Genomic DNA, 12,309 nt, shown 5'->3' with positions numbered 1-12,309 from the left:
AGTGAGGTCCTCCCCACCCCCGACACATTTATAATGCAATAGCCCTCCCTCAATTTTAGTCTTTCACTTTCTACGCGCCAGCCTTGTTACCTTCTAAGTCTGCAAACACATGATTAACATGTACGCATCCATTGTCTTCTAACTGAAAGGAACCCCTCTTACCGTGAAGCCCTCGGAATACTGAAAAGGAGCCCTGGAACGCTCGTCTGCTGTAGGACTCAGAGGCTTGGGGTCAGACAGAGAACGCTGCATCATCTTGGCTGTCTTAGGACTTGCTGGGGGCACTTTAGCCATGTCTGGATGGAGCACTTTCTGTGGACTTACGTCATCAGGGAGGGGTTTTTCGTAAGGTACAAAGGCTGATTCTAATGCTTTGCCTGGTGACAGTGGGGAGATGGGGGAGTAGAGGACCTTGGGAGATTTGGGTGGGGAAGGAGCCAGCTGGACTGTGGTGTCTGCCCGAAGGTGAGCTGATGAGTACCCGATCTCTAAAGGTGTTGGGCGTTTCTTGTCTTTGGGTGGAGAGGAGGCACCCAGATAAGGAGGGCTCTGTGTGTCTGAATCTGTTTCTGTTTGACATCCTAAACTGCCCCCTTTGTAAGTCTTTTCAGGTGCTGAAATGTGTTTAATTATTTCTACCTTGGCATCCACCCGCGCTCGTATGGAAGGTGTCCTTATGGTTCCCACTGGTTCAGTTTGCACAGATATCTCTGCGACTGTCTGAACCGCTACACTGGAGACTTTGGAGAGGGGTTTGGTCTTGTCACCCTCTGTGGTGCTCTCTCCGTACTTCCCCGGACGGGCTTTTCTCCTTGACCTAGAAGGCACATCCCATTCGTCCTGATCTTCGTCATCAGTCTGGACGCTGGTATCAACGCTCTTTTTAGTTCTCCTCCTCCTACTGGCATAGCTCCGGTCAGCAGTTTCTTCGTCGTCAGTTTGGACGCCACTGTCCACTATCTTTTTCAAGTTCCGCGGATCGTCTGCCAGACTTTCCCCCATCTCTTCATACTGCCCCCGAACTTTAGCTCCAGAACCTCTCTTTTTTGGCTGTTTCTCCTCTTTTACCACAACATCTGTCAGAGGTATCTCTGAAACAGTACTCAGGATGCCGGGTGGAGCGATGTACTGAGTCACCCCATCGGATTGAACAGTGTACCATCCTTGGCTCTGGGGTATTTCAATGGCCATCACAGTAGAAGCTGTGGTGGTGGCATCTTCGGTGGCCCAAAACTGACTGCCCTCCGGAGCTGCATACTGACCCTCCAACATGGCCTGCTCGGTGGTGGTTTGCGGAGAGGCGTTTGCAGAGGGGTCATAGTTGTACTGGTAGATCTGGCGGAGCTTCTGCTCCTCAAGCTGCTGGTGTAGCTGCTGTTGCAGCTGCTGAATTTGCTCAAGCTGTAACTGCTGCTGAGCTAGCGTCTCCTGCCTCATCATGAACTGGGCCTGCCGCTCTTCTTCTTGCTGGTATAGGAGGTGCTGTTTCATAGACTGCAGCTCCTCCAGTTTCTTTTGAACCATGATCTTTTCCTGCTCTCGGAACCTCTGAATCTCCTGACGTTCCCACTCCAACTCCTCAGCAAAGCGCTGCTGCTTAATTTTCTCCAGCTCCAGGAGCTCTCGCTCCAAGTCAAGCTGCTGCTGCTGCTTGTCTTCATCAGAGACCATTAGAAGAGTGCTTTCCTCTCCTACCACCTCAGAGAACCCTTCCGATGCTGTGGTTAAAGCAGGGACAGAGTCCATTGTCTCAGCAGGGAGAGTTTCCATAGTCATCGTTTGCAGACTGGCATTGATGTCATTGCCGGTTACTGAGATGTCTGTTTCTGATGCACCCGTTGTTAGGAAATACGACCGAGGCATTGGCTGGCTTTGATGCAGGGCTGAGAGTGAAGTCAGTGCATCTGTTGTATGAAGGCCAGACAAATCCCTGACCGTGGTGCTGAAAATGGAGCCGGGCTGAGTGGTGATAGCAAACGTGGCGGGGATTGGAGTTGCTACCGAAGAATAGACAACACCATTAGATGACCTCAAAACACTTCCCACTCCATACTGCGGTCCTGGGGGAGGAGTCATTCTCGCTGTGGAATACTGTGGGGTACTAATCCCAACTCCTGAAATGACTTGGCGTGTTTCTGGGTATGGACCTGTAGTCTTGCTTGAATAATCCATTACCTCACCTGAAATACAGGGTAGAGTTATAGTCCAGTTCTCAGAATGAATGATGCTGTTTGGGTCTGAAAGCCCTTTTATCTCGGTGGACGCAATGAATGGGACGGCATGCAAATCCACAGGTTAACCTAGTTAGGTGCGGAGAAGAAGCAATGTTGGACATGCAGGCACATGCAGACAACGACAACAGCAAGAACCACGAAGAAACAAAAATGCGCGTGTACTGTAAAATATAATTGCCAAGACATCCAAAGAAAGCAAAAATGTAAAGGAAACCAGAGTAGGGGTATTTTTCTCATCCTGAAACGAGATGCAGAAGACCGTAATGGCATTTCAAGGCAGCGTCTATGGCTATATCATACTGACCTGTAGATACTCTCCCTGAAGTTAGATCTACTGCTGCATCAGCGCCTCCAGAATAATCAAAAGCATTCTTACTTTTATAGATAAAATGTCCAGCTTCTGCCAAATTAGTATCAGACATGGAAGGTTTCATTCCACCAACCCCTCTGTAACCGTACGGCCCTGATCTATCATACTGATAGTGATCGTCCCTGTAACCGAAGCGGTCTTCAGGAAGGGTAGTGGCAGGCTGCTGCGCTGTGCAGCTCCTTCCAAAAGGCAACTTATAAACCATGTCACAGCACACAGCCCTTCTTCCCGCGGTCAGATCAACAGGCTTCTCGTCATCTTCTATTATTTTGGTCACCACATTGGAAGTAGACTCATCCATTGTTACAACAGTCCTATGAGACTTGGATGTGCTGAGATCTACCGCTTCTCCGTCTGTGATCCCCTGAGATGCGATGCTGTCAGTCCATCCATTGGTGACACCGACAGGGGGCACAGTGACAGGCTTCGTAACAGCCAGCGTCACTGACTGAGCGGAGGGACCTAGCGATAAGTTGATTGGTGCTTCGTCTCTGATCGTGGGAAATGTCTGGCCGCCTGCTGTCCTATAGGGTGACTCGGTATGTTTCGAAACGGTAAGCTGGAGGGGTGCTGCCCCTGCGCGCTCTCCGCTCCCTTGGCTTCCCGTGACTGTTGTGTAAGTTGTAGTATCAGTGCACGTGACAACCGCCACTGTCTCGGAGTCTAGGCCGACTGGGGTTATTAAAGAGGCAGCAGCGCTGAGATTTATGATAGAAGGTTGGATGGCGCTAATTTGTCGCCCATAAATTTCATTTGTCGTGGTCTGCCTTTTCACCTCCACTGCAGAGGCAGAAAGATCCATACATTTTTCAGCTGCTTTAGCTTCTGTTTTTGGTATTGTACGTAAATCAATGGCATCACCAGTAAGTGGCAACTTTCCATTTTCCTTGTACGGACGCCTGTCTAGAGCAAGAGGCTCTGGCGGAATGGGTATGGAAACACTTCTGGGAGCGATGCTGGGGGCTGTGCTTCCGGTCGCAGAAACCTGGGTTTTTGATCCTTCTGTTGGAAGGAACTGTGTAAGTGATGTTGGAGCTCCTTGAAATAGAGACGGTGTCACAACAGGGGCAGATGAAAATGTCTCCAAAGCTCCTGGTGCATACAGGGCTGGCTGTGAAGAACTTGGAATTTCTGTAGTTGTCATAGGAGGAACTACAGAAAACACTGTTTCAAGGGAAACTAGATCTTTTGGGGGTGATCCCAAGGGCCAGCTGGTAATGGCTTGGGCAGCAGAAGAATCTGTTGGAGTCCCAGGTTCAGAGGGCAATGTGATAACCACGTACGTCTCCATTAGAGACTTAGAGTACCTTGGTGAGGATTTATTGGAGTGTGGGGAAAGCGGAGAGGTAGGGGAAGGCAGTTTGTAATCTGCTGAAGTCACTAAATTCAGGGACATACTTGAAGTTAAAGACAGACCTGTTGGTTTGGGGCATGTGTCTGTTGTTTTTGGTGTAGTAACCGGAATCTGAGGAACTACTGGCTTGGGGGCAATTGGAGGTTTGATCGGTTCTGGCCGATGTGTAAACACAAGTCCAGTTGGAATTGAAGCAGGCTTTGGAGGGACAGGAGGCGGTGCGGAGGCACATACTTTGGTTGCAGGTAGCCCATTACTCCTCCGAGCAGCCGTGACCTCCACTGTAGTAACAACATCAACGTGGGTTGTAGCGATAGTTGTTGGAGTCACTGGAGCTTGAGCGGCCAACTTTTTTTTAGGATAAATGGTTGGCTTAGGTGAAGTTGCTGGGGGCAATGGTGGAGGAGGGGGTGGCTGGGCTGATATGTCCAAAGAAGAACTTCGGAAAAATGGATGAGATTTAGGTGGGTGGGTAGAAACAGGAGGACCAGCTGATGGTAACCTATATGTGGGCTTTTCCTGACTGGAGACCTTTCCAGATACAGAATATGGAGATACAGGCTGTTCTTTCATCTGAGGGGCTATTACGGAAGGAGGTGTTTGGACCAACCCAGTTTCAGGTAAGCTGATTTTTGCGGATTCAGCCTCAGACTCTTCCCTTTTGTCTTTGTAAGCATCCAAAACCTCTAGAATAATTCCATCCCCAGTTTCTGTCTTGCCTTTCATGGTATCTTTTTCAGATGTAGGTAAGTCCGTGGACACAGTGTCAGCGTGTGGCCTGTCAGCTTTAGGTCCTACAGTTTCTGTGACAGAAGGGGCCACACTAGAGAAGGAAATCACAACATGCTCACCACCAGTTCGACTTTCAGGCACGATGGTCCGATCCAAGGACACGCCTATGTCTTCTGGGTAGTCTATGACACTGCCTGGAAAATAAGTTGAGAAAGAAATTTCCTCAGAGTCTTCAAATTTAGTTATTCCTCCCGCTGGCTCTGTATAAGCAGCGGTTACGCTGTCCAGGGGAGCGACGGGTGAGGAGCTGTCGGTGGTGCAGACTGAAGAAATCGATGACGTTAGAGAAGGTGTGTCGGACGGGGGGACAGACGCAGCACTTTCCGAAGGCTCGGAGTAGGTCAATATCAGTGACTCATGGGCAATTATTTCTTGAATTTCTCTGGTATAATCAGTTACATATTCATCTTCAAGTTCTTCTGTTGAAAAATGTTGGGTTATCTTAACGTCTGGGATAGAGAGAGTGGCGCTGCTGGTTGAGTCCGTAAGAGATGCTCCAGAAAGGATGCTTGATGTCAAAGATGCATCTTGCACCCTGTCAAAATCCATAGTGGACTCTGTCATGTCATCCCCGACGGTGGTCTGCAGAGGACTGGATCCATCTGTTACCTGCATCTGTTGCCGCCTCATAAGTTCTTCATAGGCAGCGTCAGCATCTAATAATTTCTTCTCCTCACTGGTAGAAGTTACCATGGTGCCCAGGTCCACTATCTCGTGGCTTTCTGGAATGATATACGAGCTCGAAACTATGTCTTCTTGAGGCGCAATGGAATGTAAGCTTTCTAACTCATAAAACTCTTTCTGGAGGTCTGTAATTTTCTGCATAGGATCATCATAAATCTGTTCGGGGAGTCTTATCTTTTGCTCTCTCCCTCTCTGCTGCAGAAAGCCATTTTGTTCTTCTTGCCTGGTGAGCAGGCCGCCATCTACAGATCCATTGTATGTGTCCTCCACTAAAGATTCATAGATGTAATCCTCTATTAGCATGCCTCCATACAGCGGCTCTTTTTCAAACACTTCGTCTCGCTCACTTGCAGCTGGGAAGGACTTGTATTTGTGGGTTTTATGCATCATTTCTTCATACATCTCCTCGGCACTCCTCAGGCCCTTCTGAACACCTTCTCTCTGCATCACAGATTGCTCATCTGTGGGTGAGTACAGAGACACGGCTGTTGGCAATTTATAAACCTTCTGAACTTCGATTATTTTCTCAGGGCTTATTTCAAACCCTTCCGGGTCGGATTCTATGCTAGGTGAGTATTCAGAACAAGAGGACCTATGGAGCTCCTCCATTTCTGCCGCCTGGCGCAGTTCTTCTGTGGGAGATGCATCCTCAATGGGGGAGAGATTACTGGGTGGCGTCTTGGGTCTTTCTCTCCTTCTCTGAGCTCGAAGTTCATCTTTGTCTTTCTTTGATTTCTTACTAGAACTCTTCCTTTGTTGCTGCTCCAATTCCCGCTGCTTCTCTTGCTCTTTGAGCAATTCTTCTTCCTCTCTCAATTCTTCTTCCTCCGAAGAATCTTCGATGGTGGGCAAGAGAGGGCCATGTGTTCGGTGCCGCGCTTTGCGCTGCTGTTTGCTTTCCCCTTTCTTGTGGCTGGGGCTGCTGTCGCTGTCCTCATCAAGTGACGACACCGATGTAGGGGACGTGCCAGGAGTGAAGCTGGATGCATGGAGACTAGAGGAGCCCTCTCCCCGAGATCTGTCCTCAGGTGAGTCTGTCAGGCTTTCCATTTCTAATTCTGGCTCTTCGTCAAAATACAAAGTTGTTTTTTTCTGAGAGGATTCCGCGGAGTATTTATCTGCTGTCGTGCTGTTGAGTTCGATCGTCTTAAAACGACGTAACCCTCCGCCTCCAGCAACGACAAGTTCTTCGCTCTCCTGACTTTTAGTTTCTCGGAATTTGAGCTCAGGGCTTTCATCAAATGTTTCATCGTCCTCGTCATGCCAGGAATGACGTCTCCCTGCATCATCATCAAAGCTAGTGGTACTCTTGCGAGTCAGTCGTCTGTGCTTCCCCACTGTGCTTTTCCCTTTGCCTTTGGCTTCTTCCCTTTTCTGGCTCTCAGGAAGACCTCCAATCTCTTTGAGCTGACTCCTGATGAACTCATCGTCTTCAGAGCCAGAAGCATCCTCATCCGCACTCATTTCGAGAATCTGTTTTCGTATGAAGTCCTCTTCTTCCCCAGAACCTTGACTGTCTTCCTGTTTATACTCATCGCTGCTTGAGGAGCCAACACTAGTTCTCCGCTTTCGACGTACAACAGGGGAGTTTTCACTTTCACTGCTGTCTTCCACGGAATCATAGGATGCTCTTCTTGGACTCAGGTCATCAACCAGCTCAGGCTTTTCTTTATGGTCCTTCCTGGAAGGAAAGCCTTGTTGGCTATCCCTTTTGGAACTTTCTTTCTTTTCTTGGCTCTCTTTGACCTCTTCTTGCGAAATAGTAATATCCAGCATTTCAGACTGGATCTGAGGCTTTTGTTGGTCCTGAGGCTGCTCAGGAGAAACCTTCTGGGGCTGTGCTTTCTTTTCTGATTTATCACCCAGTGTACTCGCCTGAGCTTCCAATATGGATAGTACTGTGCTTTCCAGCTTCGCTAGGTCCGAGGGGCTGGAAGGGCTGCTTTCTTGTGAGAAAGAGTCCTTTTTGAGTCCTTTGAGCAAATCTTTGTCATCGCTTGGTATAAGACTTGGGATTTCACCAAGAGAACCTGATATTCCATCAGAAGAGTAGCCCGTGTCACTCAGACCTTGTGGGCTCTTGGGCTGCTGAGAACTGGAGGTATCGGACTTGTCCTCTTCCTTTTCCTAGTGGAGGGGAAAAAAAATCACAATTAGAGTTGAACTAATCACGGGGCTTCACCATTCACCATTATTATTAAATAACCATCAATAATTGAGGAATAAATATGGAAAAATTCAGCTATGTGATTATAGTTTTTGTTTGTTTGGTATCATTGTTGTTGTTGTTTTCTGACACAGGGGTTTTTTTTTGTGTGTGTGTGTAGCTTTGGAGCCCATTCTGGAACTTGCTTTATACCCCAGGCTGGCCTCGAACTCACCAAGACCTGCCTGCCTCTGCCTCTGCCTCGAGTGCTGAGGTTAAATGTGTTTTCCACCACCACCTGGCATAAGATGGTATTTTCAAAAAAAAAAAAATCTTTGTATGAGAACAAAACTGAGAACAGTTGATATTCACTAACTTAGGTTAGTTTTCGTTTAAACTAAATATAAATTACATATTAATTCTCAATTTCACTTGATTTTCTTTCACTAATTTCACGAGGCCCCTTTACATTTTAATTTCACTTTCCTTCAAATACATTCTCTGTATCAATACATTTATTTTGGGATGAAGTTCAAATGGTTAAAAGGAAAAGTCAGTCTCTGTCTCTCTCTCTCATGTGTGTATGTGTCTGTCTCTTGTCTGGCCATCCTTGGACGGCAGAGGAGAACATTGGGTGTTCTATTATTCTTTGTCTAGTTCCCTTAAGACAGGGTCATTCACTGGACCTGGAGCTTGCTGATTTTGGCTATGCTAGATGACCAGTGAGCCCAAGAAATCTTCCCGTCCCTGCCAGCCCTGTCCCAAGTCCCTACCCCAGGACTGATGTTACAGGTGTACAAGGCCACACTTATTTCTTACATGGGTGCTGCAGTCTGAACATGGATTCTTGTCATGATCATACAGCAAGCAATCTTTCTTTCTCCCTCCCCCTTTTCCTCTCTTGTGTGTGTTATTTTTTTTTCTTTAATTGAAAAGTTTTTCATAAATATTTGATTATGGATTTTCCTCTTCCAACTCCTCTGTGCTGAATAGCTTTATTTTAACTTGACACAAGCTTGAGTTATCTGGAAGGAGGAAATGCCTCCATAAGACCCAGCTGTAAGGCTTAACTCGTGATTGATGGGGGAAGACCAGCCCATTGTGGGTGGTGCCATCCCTAAGCTAGTGGTTCTGGGCTGAGCAAGCCATGGGGAGCAAACCAGTAAGCAGATCCCTCCATGGCTTCTGCATCAGCCCCTGCTTCTAGGTTCCTGCCCTGTGTGAGTTCCTGTCCTGACTTCCCTTAGTGATAATGTTCTTAGAAGTGTAAGCTGAAATAAACCCTTCCCTCCCCAAGTTTCTTGGTCATGGTGTTTCATCACAGCAATTCTGACTCGGAATCCTCCCAGGTCCCTCCTGCCTCCTCTCCACCCACATCTCCTTCCTCTCTCTCCTTATAGAACAACAGAGACAAAACAAACAGGCTGCCATCACAGCAGTCTGCTAATACACGGTCTTCCTGAGTGGACAGCATGACCTCACCGCATCCCACAAGATGACACAGAGCAGGGTTGGGAAGCACAAGAGAGTCTCAGTGAATGACTTCATTAGTTAACGCTGCCTCCCATCATTCACAGCAAACACCACGGTTATGGAGGAAAATCAGCCAAAATATGATCTTCCGTAAGTTAATTCTGATAGTTTATAATACAGATTTTTGAAGTCCGTCCTGACATCTTTATAAAAAAAAAGGTTAAGACTAGATACATAGAACATAACAAAGAAAAGCAAAAGGGAATTCATGAAGTGCTAACACAAAACATTAAAATCCTTTCTCTGCTCCTGCCGGTGTATGGCTTTCCCGTGTGCCTACGCATCCTTTACTCCTTTGAACTATGTTCTCCCTTCTCAGACCTTCTGGTACTGTCTGCCCCACGCGCTTCCCTGGCTTCCCTCACCAAGGCTGGTGAGGCTGCTTCTGTGCTGCTCTCTCCATTGTGTATTAATTGGTAGCAAGTGTGCAAAGGCTCATTCTGTAGACAATATGCTAGGAGTGACCGATGGAGAATCAATTAGTTGTTTCTAATGCACCTCACTGGAAGGTTCAAAGGAGAGTCGTGCTCACCAGGGTACACTTTGGAATGTTAATTTTTACCCCATTAACTAGATTTAGGTATATATAATCTCACATAATCATGTGTTCTAATTAACTACATAGTTTAGCTGTGAAACATCAGATCACTCAGTGATCAGGTTCTTTGCTTCACTGATTAAAGGCACCTACAAATTAATCTTTATTACTGCTATTAATCATTTTAAAAAGGAATTGGACATATCAGGACTTGGCAACCATTTGTCTTTCTTGTAGCTAACTGGTCCTTGACACTGCTTCATTAATAACACTTATAAACAAGGGGAAATTAGATGTAGATTACAGTCTGTAAGACGTATCCTGTTTTCTCTAATTATTGAACTTTAAAATGGGTGTTTGAAGTACCACAGTCTAGAATATGGTCAAAGGATTTATGTGAAGGCAACATAATGTGGGCCATTTTACCACCAATTTCTCATTACATCAGACTAAAAGATTGGAGACATTTTCTCATGTGCTTCAAAAATTTGTAACAGTATACTTATTTCAAGAAAAGTATTAATCTATTTAGTGAATTAATATTTATATATAAGGCCGGGCGGTGGTGGCGCACGCCTTTAATCCCAGCACTCGGGAGGCAGAGGCAGGCGGATCTCTGTGAGTTTGAGACCAGCCTGGTTCTACAGAGCTAGTTCCAGGACAGGCTCCAAAGCCACAGAGAAACCCTGTCTCGAAAAACCAAAAAAAAAAAAAAAAAAGAAAAAATATTTATATATAAGACTATAACAAACATACTTTTGAATAACGTAGAACACACACATATATAATATTATAAAATATCTAAAATATAAACTGTTACTGACTTTTAAAAATTCACTCCTTTTCATTTGAACCATCAGGAAATTGATATCTGTATTCTCTGTTTCACTTTTAACACTTAATACTGTTTAGAATCACCTCTGAAATTCTAAAATGAGAATACCATTTCAGTTAGGTTACTTCTGTATGCAAGTTTTATCACCTTTGATAAAGTCAGTAACGCTGCAGGCTCGGCTTTAAAATCACAGTGTTACTTTCATTCCCCTAAAGAGAATGCTGTCTGTCTGTTCTTAGTGATCAGGATGCAGTCCATCACACTGCCCTATAGCATACGGCATGATTTCCATGCATAGAGTTTTAGTTACTTGAGCTTTGCTAATCTACGTATTGAAAATAACCACTCAAAAATTTCAGGGGCTAAGCTTCAATTTTTAAACGTACTAACAAATAGTAGGGATTGGAGCATCTCCTTTCCTGAGAGCCTCCCATAGCCATTACTGGACAGTAGACACGTCAGAGAGAAAGCAGTCACGAGTCAGCGCCATCTGAAACTCTTGACCCTGCTGTACCTTGTGGGGAGCCTAGTGGGAGAAAATGCACAAAAATACATATGTTCTTTCGAGCATGTCTGTGCTCTTTCCTCAAGACTTGACTTGAAGCCAGAGGCACTCCACACTGGAGAAGAACAAAAGTTTCTGAAGATAGAAGCGTTAGGAATTGAGTTCTAGGATTCGTATGAAAATGTGCAAAGACAGATAACTGTAAGTGCTTGGTTGGTTTTTCTAGACTTTATTTTAAATGAGCTGATCGAGCACAGGGCCTATCTTCAATCCTGTATAGAAAGTTTATGTTAGGAAGGAGGGCAAATATGAGTAACTTTTATTTATTTATTTATTAAAGATTTCTGTCTCTTCCCCACCACCGCCTCCCATTTCCCTCCCCCTCCCCCAATCACGTTGGACAGAAATATGAGTAACTAAAGCGCTCCAATCGCAAACAAGGCAGGTACTGCATTCTATGCTGAGAGATAGCTTGACTATTGGCCCTTCAGCTATTTTAACAGAAAACAAAGCCCACATTAAAATCTACGCTAACTCTAGTTTCCATCTGGAGGACAGCAGTTCTCAGTAGAGAATATGGAACGAAGACGGAAAGTTTCCTGCGTGGATATATAGGTGAAAATACAGAATATTATAGTGACATGACTTAAAAATATGAAACTGAAAAGTTTAAAGAGGTATACTTTTAAATATATATCATATTTAAATATATTCTCATTTTAATATATATTCATTTAATTTTGCTTAATAAACACATTTTGGAAATTTGAATAAAGAAACTGAATGATGTAGCAATGAAGAACTAAAAACAACACAATATTAAAACAACTTACAAATTGATAAATGAATATAAAATAGTGCAGATATACAAGCTGTGAAAATTGCCCAAAAGAGTGTGCCAAAAGTTAGAAAGAGAGATGGATACTAAGGAAAGAACTTATGTCAGAAGTGTCACAGGAGAAAAGTACTCACAGATAGGGGCTGTGAATCGAGGCTTTATAATCAGAACCGCACTAAAATCCTCCATTCTGCTATTTTCCTCCAAGTATACTTCTATTTGGAGTATAAAATCCAATTTCCCTAGTTTTTAAAACATCCACCATGATGGTTACATTATCAATATTTGTGTAGGTTAGATAGAAGGAAAGGGGATTTAGAAAAAGAATCTTGAATGTGGTAAGAGGCAAATGAGGAGGATTACTTGGATTTTTTTTTTAATTTTTTTTTATTGAGAAAAGGAAAAAAAAACAAGTTTCCACCTCCTCCCATTTCCCTCCCCCTCCTCCCACCCTTCCCCCCTCCTCCCAACCCTTCTCCC

At 45.0% G+C, this 12,309-nt stretch overlaps 1 protein-coding gene across 4 annotated transcripts in view; it reads right to left on the bottom strand.

Annotated features, from left to right (window-relative positions):
* The window catches only part of Pclo (piccolo presynaptic cytomatrix protein), a 293,606-nt gene that overhangs the window by 136,684 nt on the left and 144,613 nt on the right, over nt 1-12,309 (bottom strand). For 3 of the 4 annotated variants that reach the window (XM_013350428.2, XM_013350429.2, XM_026784683.1), the window contains 2 exons: nt 2,539-7,561; nt 163-2,180 (listed from right to left, as the gene is read on the bottom strand). In XM_013350428.2, coding sequence (XP_013205882.1) covers nt 163-2,180; nt 2,539-7,561 — 7,041 coding nt within the window. The remainder of the gene's footprint in view (nt 1-162; nt 2,181-2,538; nt 7,562-12,309) is intronic. The other variant, XM_013350430.2, reaches the window with a different exon arrangement.

This window comes from Microtus ochrogaster, chromosome 26 (genome assembly GCF_000317375.1).
Source record: "Microtus ochrogaster isolate Prairie Vole_2 chromosome 26, MicOch1.0, whole genome shotgun sequence".
NCBI classification, from domain to species: domain Eukaryota; kingdom Metazoa; phylum Chordata; class Mammalia; order Rodentia; family Cricetidae; genus Microtus; species Microtus ochrogaster.
This window is presented reverse-complemented; position numbering and strand designations above follow the sequence as displayed.